Genomic DNA, 20,377 nt, shown 5'->3' with positions numbered 1-20,377 from the left:
GTTACTGCAGCTGTTATATTGACGAGATGCCTTTTAAGAATCAGAATTTTTCTGCTCATTAGAGAATGTATAGTTAAAGTTAATCACAAAACAAATAGTGTGTTAATATGGGATTTTAGAAAGGGATACGTTGGTGTCAGACGGTGCAAGAAATGCATCAATCTTGACTCAAAGTTGCAGTGTGCTGCTGGAATGCCAGTAGTACACACCCTCTTGCGCCTTTGCTCTCAATGTGGCGCAAGTCACAGTGAGAGAAAAGTCAACAATACCAAAGTAATGCAGACAAGAAAAATAAAACACACACACTCCACCAAAACAAAGTTGGACTTTGCACGAGGCAATGCTCGCATGAAAATGGAGGCCTTAATGTTACTTATCAAACCAAAGCCAAAGATGTCAAATTGTCTTGCCTGTTTTTGGTCTCTGTAAGGTGATGTCGCTGATCTTTGCTGCTGTCTTCTCTCTTTCTACAGAGTCCTGGAGCAGCATAAGTTATCCAGAGAGCAGTGGGAGGAGAGGATTCAGGTGTGGCACGAGGAGCACCGTTTGATGTTGAAGTGAGTGTCTGTTTTTATGTAATCTAACTAAGTGGAAATGAAGCCAATGCAGAAGTGCCAAAAACTGCAGTTCCTCTAATGGCCACTTGAGGCTGGCTCCAAGAGCGAGTCAATCCCCATAGACCCCATATTAAAATGCCCAACTTTACAACAGAAATAAACCTGTTTACAACTTGATACGAAAAGTAGTTTTGGTCTTTATAGCTAATTTCTACATTCGTGACAACGGTCGGGAGTGACTTTTTATATAACTCACCTATTTAAATTGTATTCAGGCTAAAAGTCATGCACAAATAAGGGCATGCCCACTTTGAGTGACAGGTGGGTGCCGTCCGTTGACAAGTCGCTACCAAGGCGACAACGTTGGTTAGGTAACGTCACCATAGCATAACTCTGGATTCAGAGGGTATAGGCGTAACCGTAGCTATCGCTGTTTCAGTGTGTTTTCAGTTTATGAAAGTTAATTGCAACATTTTGGTTGGTTTAAAAAGTCTCACTCAGAATTTGGTTGTACTAAATACCTTTTTAGGGTACCCAAATAGATTCGTCCGTTAACATCGTAAATGTCACTGCCCTCATATTTCCATGCGTCCTATATGTTGACACAGGTACGTACAGCCAGTAGCCAGTTTCGTCTGTTTTGCCTGTAAGCTTTCAGAAAACATGCACAAATACAGATGAAGTGAACGCAGAGAGAGAGAGGTCTCCGTCCGTGTCTGTATAGATGTCTAGCATTGAGCATAAATGAGCCCTTAGCAGTTGGATGTTCAATTTTTTTTTGGTAAATACATTTTGTTTTTAATGGTTATAAGTATGTATTTTTGCGAGTAAAAATTAGCATTAGCATTGTCAAAGTTAACCACAGACAGTAAATTCACTGTGCTAACCAAGCTAGCAGCTAGCATTAGGATTAGCTCCACCCTCACGTCCAAATAGGATCACTCATGGCTCAAAAATCCAAGATGGTGACAGCCAAAATGCCAAGCTCGAGGCGCAAACCACTTGGTGACACCATTGTTTCTTACCTTCTGTGAATCTTATTCATTGCGTTTATAACAATACATTTAAAAAAATAACTTAATGTCGTCCTCTGTCCACTCTTGCAGGGAGGACGCTATGCTGGAGTACCTGAAGATCGCCCAGGACTTGGAAATGTACGGAATCAACTACTTTGATATCAAGAACAAGAAGGGAACTGAGCTGTGGCTGGGAGTGGACGCCCTGGGACTCAACATCTATGAGAAGGATGACAAGTAAGCGCTGCATTTAAGTACTCTGAAAGAGCCCTGCTGTCAGTGTCTTCTCTGTCTGTTTCTGCCTGCTGCTACAGGAGCTGCAGCCCTGTGACACAGAGCTAAACTGGCTGGGCCAGATCCATGTCTGTACTTAATCACTATTCCTGTTTGGCTGCAGACAGTTTGACAGGAATAACAATGAAGGCCAATGGATACAAACTTTGGGAGGAGTATTTCCAAAGACAGATTAAAACTCAGTAGCTTGCTCTTATGGCTCTTTATTATCTTAAACCTGCTTTTACTTTGGAGTAACATTATTTGCAGATTTGAGCTGAAATAATGTGTTTTTATCTTGAAGGTTTTTCAACCCAAATCGCATATTATGGTTTAGAGTTTATGCCTTTTTCTGCATATAATTGCGCCTGCGTCATCGTCTCTTGTAAATATATGGGTTAAATGGGACGTCTTTTGTTCACACCTCTGCTTATAGAGGTACAGTTACCACCCTACATACTGCTGAGTAATAAAAACTACCCCCTGGAGCACAAAGTACGTGTTTGTGTTCCATTTATACTTAAGATAGTTTACATTAAAATCCCTGCTGTACATTTGCAGACCATATTTTTCCACTTTTCAGTTTTATTCCCTTCTGACTTGGCGCTAGCTCTAGCCTGAGACTTGTCGAGCTCCATGTGGTTAATCACCACCCATTCCTCCTGTTTACCCACAGACAGTATCACAGGAAAAAAGTAAATATTCCTCCTTTGTATTTGTTTGTTCCAATGATTCTTTGTTTGGCATTGTGCTGCGAGGGAAACCTACTTTTTGTGGAAGGGTGTAGCCAGAATCCAGGCTCGTCTTGGTTGTGATTGTCACTTTGTTTATAGGGCAAGACAGTTTGGGAGGTAATCACCCTCTATTTGGGTGAAATGACTTCTGAGGTCTCCTGTGGCTGCTGCCCTCGTCTGCAGGGTGACTGGAGTGAAGTGTGTTGAAGGAGCACTTCATCCCAGGTGCCTTTCAGTCACTGACCCTGTGCCTTCCAGCAGCACTCTGCTCTGACTGAGCTCTGTTGCTCGCTCCCAGATTGCAGCTCTTCCCATATTAAACCGGCTGCACTGTCAGCTTTCATGCCAGCGTCTATTGAAAGCAGTGTGGTCTGCTTTGTCTGCCTCTGTGGAAGAAATGAATAACTCGGTGACGGGGTAAAGTTTAGCATGTCAGGCCTCTAATTGAACCTTTACCGGCTAATTCTTTGTCTTATGTCTACTCAGAAAGTCTAAATGATTTAACTACTATAAGTGCTATTGTGTTAGAGTTCATCCAGTCTCTCATTTAGATACTTACTGTACGTTAACTGTGGTGTGAAGCCTTAAACAAGAGCAAGAAACACATTGTTAAAGAACCTGCCGGGTCCTTCTGTCTCTGTATGTGCTCACTGGGATCAGCAAAGAAATGCCTCTCTTCCATGGTGCCCTCTGCTGTAACCATGGCTACGCCGACTGGTTTTTCAAGCTGTGCGGCACTTAAGAATGTGAGGCTAACCTACAACACTGTCATGAGGGCAGCCGGCCCACAATGCAGCAGTGCAGCCAAAGCTTTGCCGAGGCTCAGTCTGGTGCTGGGTTAACTCCTTAGGCTCTTCTGCCCTGCCAAGCAGAGCGCTGCTCATTTTATATGAGAGGTTTAGAGAGGTGCTCTTGATCCAGGGTTTTGTCTTAGCAACCGTCCTACTCAAACGCACACAAGCAAAACCAGTCAGACGTCAGATTCACTCACTCTAATGTTGGATTTACAATTAAAAAATGCTGCAAATCACCACCGTTTAGCATCTGAAATGCATGTAAACCAAATGTATTAATGTTCTCTCACTTTTTCTTTTAACTGTCACACTAAATCAGAATTATCTTTGGTATTTCTCTGCTTAAGTTATCAGGTATAAGTATCTCAAACCCCTTCAAAAAATGTTTCCGGACTTCATCCCAGGGCTTCATAAAAAAGTGCTTCCAGCATTATTTTAATGACATGCTACACACTGGTTTTGTTTTTATGACAACAATATCTACATTAACAGAGAGTTAACTACACAAGCTTAAAATGCGTGCGGTGATAAAAGCACAACACTCACCAGCAACATTCAGTGTCTGCTGGCCGATCTGCTCCCACAAAGGGCTTTTCTGTCTTTACTGTGACAGTTTTATACAACTTAATAGACAGAAGCTAACGGAGCGGCAGCGACGACTCTGAAAAGTTCAGAGATGTTCAGCTGGAAGCGCTCAGAGCGCACAGAAAAAAGATGCTGGGTTGTTTTGATAAAAGACACCGGTGCTCAGATATAAACACGCTAAGTGGACATAGGCCCTAACATATGTTTTGTTGACACACTGGCAGCTTTGGAAACTGTTTTTTATCACTAATAAATTGTTCAAATCAATTTTTATGGCAAAGCATTCATAGTTTTTAGCATCTCAAATGTGATGATTGGCTGCTTTTATTCATTTTGTGTGAATATATTGTTTTTTCTTGAGTGCTAGTTGGAAAAATCAGGCAATATGAAGACTTCACATTGAGTCTCAGGACATTTTCCACTATTTTCGGCATTTTATTGACCAAACGATTAATGGATTAATTGAGAAAATAATCAGTGTTGAAACTTATTGTTAGTTTCAGCCATACAATACCACAAAAACACATACTAGCAGTACAAATCTTCTTACTTTTTGTAATTGCAATTTAGTTTTTGTATTGACTTACTTGTAAGAGACTGCAACAGTACCTGAACCTGAAAAATACCTTTTATTACTAGCGTCTTTTAACATACTGGTTCCATGTGTCATTGTTAGCAGCTGCTAATAACCTTTACCTTTCTCATACATTAGTAATATTTGTCACAGAAGGCCAAAGACTTACTAATGAAATCCAGCTACAATTCACCAGCCACAGCGTCTTTCCTCTTCTAAGCCACTCCAAACTGTCAGCAGGATTTTATAAACCGTATCACTACAACATTAATATCTACAAACATGAATCCTTTGATAAAGCACGGCTTCGTAAACCACAAGACTCTGATAGAAATATTCAATTGGTGAGATAACTTCCACATTGTTTTCTCAATTCCTCAAGCATGTGTCAGTAATTGAGTGAAATTCCAGTCCAGGCAGTACAGTTTCACAGCAGAGTTTCGCTGCGAGGTGGATGGCTGCCTCTCTAGATTACAACACTATCGGCTCGTCAATGTTTACAGTGCTACTTTGTATTGTGCTGAATGAGATTGGCATCCGTTCAGTTCGTCTGGCACAAAAGCACGGCGAGCCACTCCCCAGATTCATCCTTCAGACTCAAACGGTGGATACAGAGATCCATGTTCAGCCCGTCAGGTTTACTGTAACACAGCAGTAGTGGTATTTGATTGTGTCTACATGACACTTCAACCATCTGTAACAAATAGGGCTGCGACTAATGATTATTTGGATTATCAGTTCATTCTGACAGATATATACCCAGTTTTTAAAATGTTAAACTGAAAAAATATCTTTAGTAATTTCTCAGATCCCACAGTGACGTATTATTTTGATCACTTTTCTAAGTAGCATTGCACTTGATGGAATTTTGTCACTTATAACTGCAGATGTGGCATTACACCGATGTGGTGGCACTGCATCATACTCAGCACAGTGCACCGGCAGTGTTTCCCACAGAATTAGAGTCTATGTGTGGCGACAGCTGACAACAGCTGAGTGGTAGTGAAAGCAACCTTTCAGACCCAACACCGTGAAGTGTTAACTTTCACCTTCACTTTGCATTCTTCTGCTTTTCTGTCTGTGACCAGAGTGCGCTCTAGTGCTGCCAGAGTTTAGAGCAATCAATAACCAAACCGTATATATATTCCAACAGCACACCAATGAATGGTCCAGCTTCAAAATAGAAAAAAGACAGTGGGAAAGACACTGCCAAAACTGCCAAAGAGAAAGAAAAGTGCCGTCCTTTTTTTTGCTAGACCCCAACAAACTGGTTACGAGCCATATAAACGTGTAAGAAAGCCGATTATGTCACTAGCTGTTACGCATTTGTAGGGCAGCCAGTTAAATGAACTGTCTCTTAAACCAGTGGTTCCCAACTGGTGGGTCATGGGTCCATTCTGAACGGGGCCGCAAGTGACTGGCAAACATGTCAAGTTTGTAAAAAAACACACTTTATTTTTAAGTACAGTCAATTTTTGGCACAGGGCTTTTATTTTGAAGGGCCGTTTCTTGCTTTGGAGTGAGTGACTAATGGGCAGCTACTTGACTGAGACAGCAAACTAGCTTGACAACATGGCCAAACACAAGTATGATGCGATATGTATTAAACTGTGTGGACCTTGAAATAATGACTGAGGAGAAATCTGGACCCCGTGGCTGGACCAGTTGGGAATCACTGTATTAAACTGTTGGGATCATTGGACACTAGCGATATCTACAGTTGTGAATCGTCAACATTGTGATGAACATTCTCATTATGCTATTTCAGCTAATGTCTTTTTATGGGTTGTGCTAGTCAACAGTTTTATCACATCGTGGCCATCGTACAGCAGTATAACGTTTGTGTTCATGTGCTCACTTCCTCAGATTGACCCCAAAGATTGGCTTCCCCTGGAGTGAAATCAGAAACATCTCCTTCAACGATAAGAAGTTCATCATCAAGCCCATCGACAAAAAATCTCCGGTGAGTAATACATCAGCACTCGATTTTACCCACGCTGACATTTCTATTCCTGACATACTTCTCTTACAGTCTTCTCCAGTTTAAGAGTTCTTGTTCCTCTTAACAAAAATTGAAGCTCTTAGAGCCTATTAAGTTGCGGTGTGCATCTCTACTGAAGCTCTCTGCTTCTGTTTGAACCTGTGGGATCAAGTTTCTCTGTAGTGGAGAGATAAACCATTAGACATATCCTCAGTCTGATCCAGCATACAGGGCTACTGTCCGGGCAGTGCCATTAGTGACGGACCCCAGACACTCACAAAAGTGTTATATGGCTTATCTGTGTAGCCCAGGCTCCTTCACCTCTCTCACTGAGTGGAGCAGTCTTTATTTCTTTATTCATTTATTTATTGCTCAGAGATACTACTCAAGTCTTTTATCAGCAAAGCACAGTAAACAGGCAGTTCAAGAGTTTATTCGGCCCCCTCTTTTTCTTACCCCTCTCATCTCTTTCTTCTTCTCCAAATTTCAGGACTTTGTGTTTTATGCACCGAGACTGCGCATAAACAAACGCATCCTGCAGCTATGCATGGGCAACCACGAGCTGTACATGCGCCGCCGCAAGCCTGACACGATCGAGGTGCAGCAGATGAAGGCCCAGGCCCGAGAGGAGAAGCAGAAGAAACAGGATGAGAGGTACGCAGACGTCTGCACACGTTTATGTGATGTGTTGATTTTCTTACAAAATCAGTCTTCCACCCAGACAAAAGTCACACTATCCCAAAATGACATCTGACGATAAAAACCCTTTCTAAAGGTAGGATTTAGGCCACTTTATTTTCTTAGGCCTAAATGAAAGTATGTTACACAGGCTGGGCAATAATCCAAGATTGTTGTTTAGAGAATTTTAGCTCATTTTCTTATATTATCATTCTACCAATTCCACTGTCAAGTGCAGAGCTAGCTGTTATTTACCAACTGTCATCAAGATTTTTGTTTTGTACAAGCAGAACTGTTGTGTGATTTTTGCATTTTGTGATATTGAATACATTTTTATTAAAAAACTAAAGTAAAAACTATATATGTATTTTAAAACTGAAAAACAGTAATATCAGAAAATATCATATCCAAACAGCCCTATTTTTGATGTATTTCTGAATATGAAATTACCGTGTACCTTTTGCAAAATGTGTATTATTTGAACTAACAACAGTAAAGGCTGCAGCTAACCATTTATCATAGATTCATTTACCTTTTTTTAAATTTAGTTTTGATTATCGGTAGTCTTTTTTATTATTTGGTCTATAAAAAGGTCATAATATAGTGAAAAGCTGCCTGTCAAATTTTCCCAGAGCCTGAGGTGACATCTTCAAATGTTTAATTTGTCCAACCAACAATGTAAAACCCAAAGAAAGTAAGAAGCAAGTGAGAAGCTGGAACCTTTAAAAGTTTGGAATTTTTGCATAAGAAATGGCGTATTGATAATTTATCGACTATAAATTGGTTGACTAGCTAATCATTGGAGGTCTACAAGAGTTAGCGCTGACAAATTTGCAATCCTCACCTTTTTTTAAAGAAATACACAGTTTCGATAATGAATGTATTTTATCAGCTTCCTAAGGTGAGTAAGAAATTTAAAGGAAAAATCTTCCTTTAAATTTCTTCTCTCACAATGATGATGACCATTTGTATATCAGTTACTCAGCCCATGTTAAGGTGAATTCAGGAAATTCAGTTTTCTTACATACCTACACGTTGAACGACGAATCCAAAAACAGAAAAACTTCATGATGAATTGAAGTAAAAGGGGTCTGTGTTTAACAACAGCAAACCTATATTGAAACATCCATTTTGAATAATAAGGTTTTAGCAAATGTTTTGGAAAGTACTGAGCATACGACTGGATAAATGAGGCTCGGATTATACTGAACGAGTGATGTGAGTTTTTAAACGGACGTTTTGGTATAGTTAGCTGTTGTTAAAAGTGGACCCCTGTGAGTTCAACTAATCAAGAATCTTCTTTGTTATTGGATTCTTCTCTCACTGTGGAGGCATGCAATAAAAGCAAAGATTTCTTTACAAATTCACCTCAACACGAGGTGAGTAATTGGTGAAGGAATAGTCATCTAGTGGGTGAAATATTCCTCAAATATAGGCTGCACCACCTCTTACTCATACAGCACACTAAAGGCCTTTGCACACCGAGTCAGTTTTTTTTGTCCGAAAGTGTCTCATGTCTAAAAAAAAATATGACCTCACGTTGTGTCAATCATGTTCGCACACTGAGTCCGAAACTTTCGTCTGTCATTAAAATTTTCGGAACAGGTTCGATTGTCTGCCTTTATCGCATCCGTTTGACCAAGAATCCGTGACAGAATGTAGCGGTGGGACACAGCTGCGACAAGACAGGAGAACAGTGGACACACAATCTTTTTATAACTCAGATAGCTCCCTTTCAGCAGGTCAGTAATATTCAGGTGGATGATGATGAAGCGGAGGAGGATGTGGACCGCACACAGAATGTGGAGTACAGCTCCACCCTTTCATGCAGCTGTGGTGCCAAATACAAGACAGGGAGGGAGTGATGACAGCTAGACTTGTAACTCCAGTGGAGAGAGGCAAATGAGGAAATGTGTCTTTTCATTTTGTCACGTAGTGGGAATTTTCACACTGAATACAACAGTAACACTCATCGGAATCAGTGTGCAAGGTCTCTGAGCGTAACGATTTTTTTCGGGTAATGGGCATCTGTAAAAACTGACTCAGTGTGTGAAGGCCTTAACACTATAAGATTACTATGATTTTGTGGATTTGTGATACTATTAACAGCGTGAAGTCGATTAAGACCAGCAGAGCCTTTTTTTCGTAGTTTGACCTCGTTCTCTGCTGTCTGAACCAGCTTCACCAAAAGGCAGATACCATTCATGCAGTTCAGCATGTAAAGTGAAACCTCACTTCATTGGGCAGTGACACAGCATTCCTCATCAAGTGTGGCAAATGTGCTTCCTGGGTTGGCTGAACTGAAAGTGAATGGACGCTGACCCCGGTCTCAGCTACAGCTGTCGGCCCACTGTCTGCCCCGTACAGCTGTTCAAACACTGTGATGTAACGCTGAGCAGTCAACACAGTAAATACCAGTGGGTGAACCATTAGATCACCAGCAGACAGAGTTAAGGTTCACAGACACAGTAGCTCACAGCGGTGTGTGACGGACAGAGGCTCTGGGCTGGTGTCCAATACAGTTACTAGATAGTTTGATGAGCTCCTTAAGATGGCTCATATAAACATAATTAAGTCCTGAGGGAGATATCAGGTTGTAATTAATAATAAAGCTGGAGTACAAATAGAGCAGGAACCTCCGAGAGAAAGATTCTGCCCCCTGACAAAAGTTTTCCTTTCATGGTTCACATTGAAATTTTAACATTTTACACAGATTTTGGATGATATCCGTATAACTACAAATACTGCTTCTGTAGACAGACACTGAATGCAGGTCGAAGTTGGTGTGCAATACTATCTCCATAGTGATGATAGCAACACTACCAATCATATTGCACAACAAAATATGATGTTGTCTGCAACCTAACAAAATTCTCCAGGTGCATGACATGAAAGGAAAGTGTCGAGCGACATTTTTTTCTGTCGAGTGACACTCATCAGAAGTGTCAAGCACCCGACCCTAAACCAAAGCTTAGACAAATTTTACACCAGAATGTAGGCGAGACTGAAATGACTAGTTCATAAATTTAATAGTCCGACAAAGGAAAATTAATCTGCAACAATTTCAGTAACTAATTAATTGTTTAAAGTAGTTTTATTTACACAAAATGCCAAACATTTACTGGTTGTAGCTCCTAAAATGTGAATATATCATGTTTTGTTTTTATATTTTCTTACAAAATAAGCTATTTGAATATTTGAACTGGTGTTCTGGGAAGTTGTGATATGTATTTTTGACTATATAATAACCCTTTATAGATTATTATTATTTATTATTATTATTCGTAATAACAAAAAAGGTGAGCTGCAGCCCTGAAAGGTAGAAATCTTGTAAAAGTCCTTGTTACTGATGACGCTCTAGTAACTGTTTTCACGCCTTTCCTTTCACAGCATCTTGCCATTTCAAGACATCACCTGCAAATATTCTTTATAAATTAGTTTTAATAGAGTTTAATATACAGTGTGTGACCATGACAGCTGCACGAGATGTTTACATTTTTTGAACACTGATAAAAGAGCAGCTCGTGCAATCATGTGCCGAATCTGGGCTTGTGTGTGTGCACAAATGTTTGTGCGTGTGTGATCTCACCCACTGTCGTTTGTCAGCTGTTATTTACGCATCAACCATGTCGGCTCACGACGGCTGTGTGTTATCTGCAGGGACAAGCTGGAGAGGGAGAAGAAGAAGAGGGAGGACATCGAGAGAGAGAAGGAGCAGATGGAGCGGGAGAAGCAGGATCTGATGATGAGGCTCTACCAGTTCGAGCAGCAGACCAAGAAGGCAGAGAAAGGTGAAAAAAAAATGTGTGTGTGAGTGCGTGTGTGGAGGTAGTTAGATTGTGTGCACATGCGGGTAGGTGAGCATGAGGCCAACAGGTTATGAAAGCAGGATACTTGTTTGTAAACATGGATGACGAGCGCTAAACCGAAACAATGACGCATCTGTTTTTTACTTTAGCAGTGATGTCATCTGTACAGAATGAGCCATTATGGTTTTCTTAATCTTGTGTTTGGATCGTGTTTTGTTCAGTGTCCAAACCAGGAAAACAAAAGGTTCTTGTGAGGTTTGACTCTTTTACTTCTAGTTTTACCTGTTTCTGCTCGTCTACAGGCAGTAAAGCAGCAGCGTGTCTTTAAAAGCTCGACCTGAGGGGGCACCTGTTGTTAATAAAATTACACACAGTGAGCTAAGATCATTAAGTGAGTGCGGGGCTTCCTCTTTAGTAATGATTAACGAGTTCCCTGCTCGTAAATTAGCTCCAAATGATTTGCAGTATTTGTTTTTAAACGCTTTAAATTCCAGCTGATTGCGTCCTGCTATCAGGGGGTCAAAGGGTACAGATGACCCCAGCCTGAGACCCAGCGGTGGGCCATGCAAAAGTCTATGGTTGGAAATGCATCTGTTTCTGCTCATTTTGCCCACATTAAAGAAGTAAATTTATCTGTTAGTGCCGTCGTTTTGTTTGTTTCGTACCCTCGCCACAACCGTGCACCTCTATGTCCAACACTTTACTTACTTACAGGAAAAGCAAAGTTTTCCCCTCAAATTCAGCGTAACACTGGGCGAGTAATTATTAACCACATGATCATTTAGTGTGTGATGTATTCTTTTAAAATGGAGATTACAGAGCTTCATGGTTCTGGTTTAAAAGGTCAGGAATTGTAGTCATAGTATCTCGATTATATTTACGTGCCAGTAGCTGTGAGCATTAAAAATAGAATAAAAAAGTAGTTTTTCTGTTTGTTTCATTTCTCTCATGTTATTTTTTGTAGACCTACAAGACCAGGTCCAGAGAGCCATAACGCTGGAGCAGGAGCGGAGGAGAGCCGAAGAGGAGGCAGCTCGTCTGGAGGCCGAGCGTCAGGCTGCCCTGCTGGCTAAAGAGGAGCTGGCCCGCCAAGCTGAGGACCAGATGAAGAGTCAGGAGCAGCTGGTCAGTATTTTAATGACACTGCTTAATTGTTTAGGGACCAGGTTTCTAACACTGTTTGACTTTAAAGTGAATCACCATGACGCCATGTCACTTCTGGGTATACAACAGGCTGTTTTTTTTAATGCAGCGTTTGCTCAGGGTCGTTCATTTAATGTGCGTGATGCAGGGTTTTTCTAGCAAACACTGATTCGGTTTATACTTCAGCTTGTAGCACAAATGATATCGAAAAAGGCTTTCTCCTGAAGCAAAGAAAAGCCTCGCATGTCCATCAACAAAATGTGAAAACTTGGCACCTTGTTTGCAAGATAAGATCAATTAAAACCTTTTCTCACTGCACTCAGCCGGTACTTTGTCCAGGTCTGTGCCAGGCACATTGCAGGGCGGTGTATTCAGCAGTGCCTGGCTACTGCAGCTCCAGACAAAACCACTTTGTAGCGTCCAGTTGCACCACACCCCGTTACTTCAGACTAACCGCCCCCTCACCCCGAGCCGCTCGTCTGTGGACCACCCACAGGACTGTGTGCTGCTCCCTCTTTCCCTTTAACAGCCTGGACAGTAAAGCTGCGGTCCCTTCTCCACATTCACAGTTTTATCGTGCAGACACCTGCTGCGACACCCTTTATACTTAAACCCTATTAAGACGCTTGTGCAATGGATTAAGTCTCCGTGCAGCTTCCACTGACGGTGACTGAAGACGACATGTGGAAGTCGTGTTATCAGCATGTTTGAGAGCACGAAACTTATTAATAATAGTTGACTGTATCCCTGTGTTTTCACCGAGGGACCAGTTTTCCAGCTGAACACCTCTCACATAATTTCACAGCCAAGTGGTCCACTGCAGGCCGGAGTCTGTTTAGTGTCTTTACAGCTAAAGCAGGTGTACCGTTTAATACCAAGCCTTTGGTTAGTTCAGTCTGGTGAAAGACAAGCTGTTCACATTGTTGTGGTGGTGAGAAGGAATGTACCACACCAGCCCCAGAGTTTGGCTACATTTCATCTGGAGGCTCCTCTCAAAACATCAGCTTCTCCTGTTATTTCCTTCTATAGATGATTTCATTTTCTGACCGTACTGAGAGCTGCTAATAAAGCTAAGATGATTGAACCATTAAATATACAGTTATTTAAACCTTTAAGAGAAAGTGCCACGCCTTAAAAAAGGTTTTCAATCAGGCCTCTGCAAACTGTTGTTCACAGTGATTTTTAGCTCAGCCAAGAAATGTTGTTTGACCCTTTTATATGTAGATGTTAAAATCTAATCACTGTAAGGGCTCAAACACACCAAACCAACATCAAAGAACTAGTGGCGACGAAGGCTGACTGCTGCGTCACCTCCTACAGCCAATTGGAATGTACGTTCTGAAGAAAATACGGCAAGCGACTATAGTCTGTATTTGTCATTCAAAAAGAGAAACTGGAAGACTGACAAGGCAAATTGAAGCCGGTTAGCACATTAGCAACACACATGATATTGAAAGAACAAAGGAAATTTACCATGCGCTAGAAAACAAAACACAAACAATTATGAACTGTTTCTGCTAATGAGCTGAATTGCTAAACAATTAATCTTACCCAACATTAAAATTTGGTGTCGATCTCACATCCTCTTGACTTCAGCTGTTTGTTTGCTTTACTCCTTTCCATTTCTTCTCATGCATTTGCTGTTTATGAGAGTGATTTCATTCACCAATGGGCTCCGCCTTCTCGGACACTGACTCAACATGCTGAATCTGGCACAAAAAAGTCGACAAGGGCTGACAAGTGCCAACAGTGTTGGACACGCCGCAAAAACCAGGGCGGCAGACACTCACCGACAGCCCCACATTGACCAACAGATGACCCTCAGCTTTGTGTGTCAGAGTCAGAAATGTCTTTTAAAATGACGGAAATGTTATTTAATGTTTCCTCCAATCAAGACTTTTAACAGTGATTCATGAGTACAGCCACATTACAGCGGCATGTTTTACTTGATGCCAGAAAGTGGTCACAATTAGATGATTTGTACATTTTCAGTTTGCACAGAAAAAAGTGGAAACGCCAGTTTGCTGACAAAAAGTCCAAATATTATGTAAAAAAGTTTTTCATTTTTACGCTTGGCTGTTGTAAAGAAGTAGGTGCTTTGATTAAGGCCAAAGGTTATAAAGTGTAATAGAATCAGACTTGATCACTAGAAAAATTACATGAAATAATAAACACAAAATTATTTATGTAATAAATAGGGACGCACAATATTGGATTTTTTTTTTGCCAATATCTGATGTCCTGCTACATAACTCATTTAACTGGTAACCGATAACGATATCGATATATACACTTTTTCCCCACCTAATGTGAGTGATTGTCAAGCAATCAAGTCTCAACATCATGTTGTACATGTATACTCTTATCATGACGGCTCACCAGCAGATGGAGACATGAAATAAAATGCTTTTTGATGTATGTAATATTCGTTCATTATGCAATGTAAGAAAAAGCATGTTGGTCAATACCAATTGTTCATTTTAAAGTGACTGATACGGATGATGTGCCAATATTATCCTGCATCCCTAGTTGTGTATTTTATTCCATTCTTTAACACCAGTACATCATCACCACAACATATTATCATGAATGTTTTGTTTTACCATCCTGCCATTCCGTCCGACTGTTCGTTTTTCCTGTTCCACCCAAGGGTGTTGTCCGTCTGTCTGACTCTATGTGAACGCTGCATTAATCTGTAAGAACCCTGTTGGTACTGACCTGCTTATTCTATCTGTGATTTAAGACAACAATATGAAAGGTACAAAAATGACATTGTATGTGCTTTTGTTTCATCTGGCTGTTTGTTTTACGTCTTTTTCCACCTGCATGTGTTAAATCTTAAACAAGTGCTTCTCCTGTTGTTTTGTATCAGGCTGCAGAGCTGGCAGAGCACACAGCCAAGATCGCCCTGCTGGAGGAGGCCAAGAAACGCAAGGAGGAGGAGGCCGACACATGGCAGCTCAGGGTGAGAGACTTTAGGAAGTATGTCACTGCTGGAGAGATGCTCTATTCATAAAAAGAGGCAGTAGAAAGACACAAATACTTTTGAAACTGGTGCTACATGACCAGAGAGAAGAGAGAAAAGGGCTTTGGCATTTGTATTTGCTCAAGAGGGATAAAACCTACAACCTCCGGAATGCTGAACATTTTTACAGTACAGATAACAGTATGGTGCCCACTTCCTGTTCACAAACTCTCGTTGTTACAGCTAAACACGGCATTAAAATATGTTTTAAGAACATTTGAGGCAAGATATAGACAATAGAGAAACAGAAGTTTTTAGGTTCAACCTGATTAGCACTGCCTAGTTTGAACATTTGATCGAAGTTTGGCCTGAGCCAGAAGTACATTAAACGGGACAGGGAGGGATATAATATTTGTGTTTGTGTATACACTTTAAATATTTTGGTAAATTTAAAACAGATCAGATTTTCTACCACAGTTATGACACGAAGAAGAGTAAACTGACTGTCTGTCTGTGTTACTGACTCTTCCCTCCAGGCCAGGGAGGCCCAGGACGATCTGGTTAAGACCAAGGAGGAGCTGCAGATGGCGATGACGGTGCCCCCCCCCCCCCCCCCTCCCCCTCCCCCCATGTTCGACCACTTGGACGACAACAGCGACAGCGAGGAGAACGCCAGCACGCACAGCGCCGACCTGCAGAATGAGGGCATCAGCGACCACCGCAACGAGGAGGATCGCTTGACCGAGGCCGAGAAGAACGAACGTGTCCAGAAGCAGCTGAAGGTGAGGACAGTGCGATCTTAGATTAACAACTCACACAGTCAATCATTACTTAATTAATCGTTACTGTGTGTGTTTGTGTATCTTCTCTGGTGTCACAAACAAATAACTGATGATGGGGATCATTAGTCATGACTGGAGTCGGACCTATTATATATTAACGCTGACAAACAGAGACAGTTAAAGAAACAGGGATACTGAAAATACTGTGCATGAACCCACACTGACTGCTGGATCCGTCCTCTCTCCCTGCCTGCTTCAGCCTTCCCTTTATCCAGAGCAAGTACTCAACCTCGCATCGATATTATAACCTTCTGTATCAAAGCAAACAGACACAACCGGAGCATCTCAGCTGAAAAAAGGAGTGCCTGCCATTTTCAGCTAGGCAAAAAACAACAACAAAAAACCCCGCTTTGATGGACACAACGCCTTACGGTCACAAAATCCTGCAGTCAGACTGCTTCGCTTTCACTCCACAAATGAACTGAACCAGGTCCTTTAGACCCTCCTGTCCAGACGGTTAACAGCTTTCACACCAGAGTTTGTTTAAACCGAACCGAACAGGTTAGGTGAGAATGCACCCTTAATTTCTCCCTGGTGTTACCACTGCACACCCAGTTTGAAATTACTCATCATTAGGTCATCTCACCATTATCCACACTGGGAACACGTTCTGTTGTCGTGCAAAACTTACATCTTGCAGGGTGGCACAGTGCTGCAGAGTTTGCATGTTCTCCCTGTGTCAGTGTGGGTTTTCTCTGGGTACTCCAGCTTCCTCCCACAGTCCAAAGACATGCAGGTTAATTGGTGACTCTAAATTGTCTGTAGGTGTGAATGTGAGTGTGAATGGTTGTCTGTCTCTATGTGTCAGCCCTGTGATAGTCTGGTGACCTGTCCACGGTGTACCCTGCCTCTCGCCCAATATCAGCTGGGATGGGCTCCAGCCCCACGACCCCTAACAGGAGAAGCGGTTACGGAAAATGAATTGATGAATTAATAAAAATAAGGTGGTGCTGCTATGGCATCATTTTATTCTATAGTTGTATGAGTTACTGGATTTGTTTCAAGGTTCCATCTCATGACTCCTCTCCGTCTCTTCCCCCCACAGGCCCTGACCTCAGAGCTGGCTCAGGCACGTGATGAATCCAGGAACACCCAGAACGACATTCTTCACAGCGAGAACGTCAAGGCCGGCCGAGACAAATACAAGACCCTGCGACAGATCAGGCAGGGCAACACCAAGCAGAGGATCGACGAGTTCGAGGCCTTATAAAGAAGCCTTCAACCACTCACCCTTTCTGAATGGTCACTACATCTCGGCTGACACACATGGACACACACAAACATGCACAAAGTCATGTATGACACACACCAGTTGCAGACGAAACTGGAGCAGTATAAGCGTCACGTACAGAGAGACACGCTCCTGTCGAGAGCGTGCAGGGCTTTGCAAATCCTTGGAAGAAAACTTAGTGCCAAAACCTTTTCTCTTCTTAGTGTTTCAGATCTTATTTGTGTATTTGATTGTGTACTTTGATTGAACTCAGACCAAATCATTACTGTTTATATCCAGAGGTGTGATGAAGTAGTGGGACTAGCCAATTTTATCATAATTTCACGATGTGCACATGTAATATGTAATCAAAGCCTCGCTTCTTTTTGATGTCTGTCGTTTGTCACGTAGGAAGAAAAGGACAGCTTGTCGTTCATAGCGGCCACTCAGAAAGGGGGGAAACAGTATAAGCAGGAAAATGTACGTTTTGTTTTTGTTTTCCATTATATTTGAACACTTCTATGTATGTTTAATATCTCTCATACAGTTGTTTAAGATCACGCCTAGTGTGATATTGATACTGTATATGGGACATTCAAAAGGGTATTTCATCTTGGTTTGTATATTTTTGCTATCTACTAATGATAATGAGAACATTAATGTGTTTCAAAGGTTTTATATATTCACCAAAATATTAGCAGTCTCATGTTCCATACGTTTTACCTTTAGATCACTAAATTAAAGAGATTTAACTGTAAATTATTATTATTTTTTACTGTAGGAAATATCCAGCTGCATGCCATGAAATCAGTTAATGAGATTGCTATCTATCTAGGTACTTTTTTTGCCGTGCAGTTCACAGCATGCCGAGGAGAGTCTGTATCCTCAGAGCTCTGTGTCGACTGGGACTCTTTAGGTTTTTTAATATATTTTATGTCTCTGTTCTGTGTCATGTCGCTGTTGAGTGAGAGATGAGCGTGTGTTGAGTGCTTTTACCCTCCTAAGTGGCCTTTCTCTCTGACTGTCCCTCTGCAGGGATCAGTCTCAGACAGTTGGTCTTCACTTCGTAGCCAAGGTGCTTAGCCACAAAAAAAAAAAGCTTTTAGTTGTTTTAGTTTTAAACCTAATGAGAGTTGAGGTGCACGTTTTCATTTTACAGCTTGGTCGCAATGGACAGACCCAGACAGCACAACGCCTCACTCTCCTCTCTCTGGACACGGACTAGAGTAGCATCTACTGACACTGTAATGGAAACACTCAGCTCTGCTGGCCTTTGTATATGAACAGGATTTTATAATGAGGTGTTCAACATATTGGCAATAAAGAAAAATCTATGATTACACATTAGCGTGTTTTTACTTTGTTCACTGTATGAATGAAAGTCTATGCACATGATTTCACACTATATAATGATTTTTATTTGAATCTTTTTTATGATGCTGTGTTAAAAATGTATGGAATACTATACTGACATTGCCAAGCACTTACATTTTCTGGTGACGTACACTACTATGACTTTTTGTTACTTTTAAATTAAATAATTACCGTGTTACTACTGTTTGTTTGTTTTTTTTAAATGACATGACTTTTTTCATGAAATGTTATTAAATCTTAATGTCATACTATACTATGACATTTTCTATGACATACTATGACATACTTTACAAAGATTTTCTCATTTTTATGAAATTCTGTTACATTTTATGACGTGGCACACTGTACTGTGGCTTTCTTAAATTATGGTATACTATAATATATTTCTCTTAGGATGTTTGTACAGCATAATATGATTTTTTTAAAATTCAAGGTTTAAAGCATACTATACCATGACTTTTTTGAATTAAATTGTAACGGCATACTATACTATATATTTTTATGGTGAAAAATCTTTGGCATACTATACTTTGACATTTTTTATGAATATACTGTAACATTTGTGATGAAAAAATGACGACACACTATACTATGAGTTTTTTTATGAAAAAATGATGACATGCTATACTATGACGGTTTTGATGAAAAAATGACGACATACTATACTTTGATATTTTTGATGTAAAATGACAACAAACTAAACTGACGTTTTCTTTATCATAAAAATGGCGACATACTATACTATGATGTTTTTGATGAAAAAACTATGTCATAATATACTATGACTGATTTTAATGAAAAATTGAACACATACTAAACTATGACATATTTTATTAAAAAATTGACAACATACTGTACTATAACATTTTTGATGAAAAATTGATGACATACTATACTGTGACTTTTTTGATGAAAAAAAGACAACATACTGTATTATGACATTTTTGATGAAAAAATTCATGACATACTCTAATATGATGTTTTTGATGAAAAATTGACGACATACTATACTATGACTTTTTTGATGAAAAACTGACAACATACTATACTTTGATATTTTGATGTAAAAATGACAACAAACTAAACTATGATGTTTTCTTTATCAAAAAATTATGACATACTATACTATGACTTTATTATGAAAAAATGATGATATACTATTCTATAACAGGATTGCTGGAAAATTGACAACACACTATACTATGCCGTATTTTATTAAAAAATTGACAACTTACTATACTATGACGTTTTTGATGAAAAAATGAAGACATACTATACTATGACGTTTTTGATGAAAAATTGATGACATTCTATACTATGACGTTTTTGATGAAAAAATGACGACATACTATACTATGATGTTTTTGATGAAAAAATGACGACATACTATACTATGACGTTTTTGATGAAAAATTGACGACATACTATACTATGACGTTTTGATGAAAAAAAGGTGGCATTCTATACTTTGATATTTTGATGTAAAAATGACAACAAACTAAACTATGACGTTTTCTTTATCAAAAAATTATGACATACTATGCTATGACTTTTTATTATGAAAAAATGATGATATACTATTCTATAACATGATTGATGGAAAATTGACTATATACTATGACTTTTTTAACGAAAAAATAATGACATACTATACTATGACTTTTTTGATGAAAAATTGAAGACATACTATACTATGACGTTTTTGATGAACAAAACATGACATATTATACTATGACTTTTTTCATGAAAAAATGATCACATAGTATACTATGACATTTTTGATGAACAAAACATGACATACTATACTATGACTTTTTTGATGAAAAAAAGACAACATACTGT

The 20,377-nt window shown here is 40.0% G+C and overlaps 1 protein-coding gene across 1 annotated transcript in view; it reads left to right on the top strand.

The window, feature by feature from the left end:
- ezrb (ezrin b) overlaps window positions 1–18,501 on the top strand; it is a 41,154-nt gene extending 22,653 nt beyond the window's left edge. The window contains exons 6-14 of the mRNA XM_050058342.1: window positions 474–557; window positions 1,664–1,810; window positions 6,400–6,496; window positions 7,005–7,168; window positions 10,853–10,983; window positions 11,966–12,126; window positions 15,017–15,109; window positions 15,646–15,891; window positions 16,997–18,501. Of these exons, the coding sequence (XP_049914299.1) occupies window positions 474–557; window positions 1,664–1,810; window positions 6,400–6,496; window positions 7,005–7,168; window positions 10,853–10,983; window positions 11,966–12,126; window positions 15,017–15,109; window positions 15,646–15,891; window positions 16,997–17,161 (1,288 nt within the window). The 3' untranslated portion in view covers window positions 17,162–18,501. The remainder of the gene's footprint in view (window positions 1–473; window positions 558–1,663; window positions 1,811–6,399; window positions 6,497–7,004; window positions 7,169–10,852; window positions 10,984–11,965; window positions 12,127–15,016; window positions 15,110–15,645; window positions 15,892–16,996) is intronic.
- Window positions 18,502–20,377: the final 1,876 nt, after the last annotated feature.

The sequence above is a fragment of the Epinephelus moara genome, chromosome 12 (assembly GCF_006386435.1).
Source record: "Epinephelus moara isolate mb chromosome 12, YSFRI_EMoa_1.0, whole genome shotgun sequence".
Lineage (NCBI taxonomy): Eukaryota > Metazoa > Chordata > Actinopteri > Perciformes > Serranidae > Epinephelus > Epinephelus moara.
The sequence above is the reverse complement of the archived record's forward strand: the minus strand, read 5'-3'. Positions and strand labels throughout refer to the sequence as shown.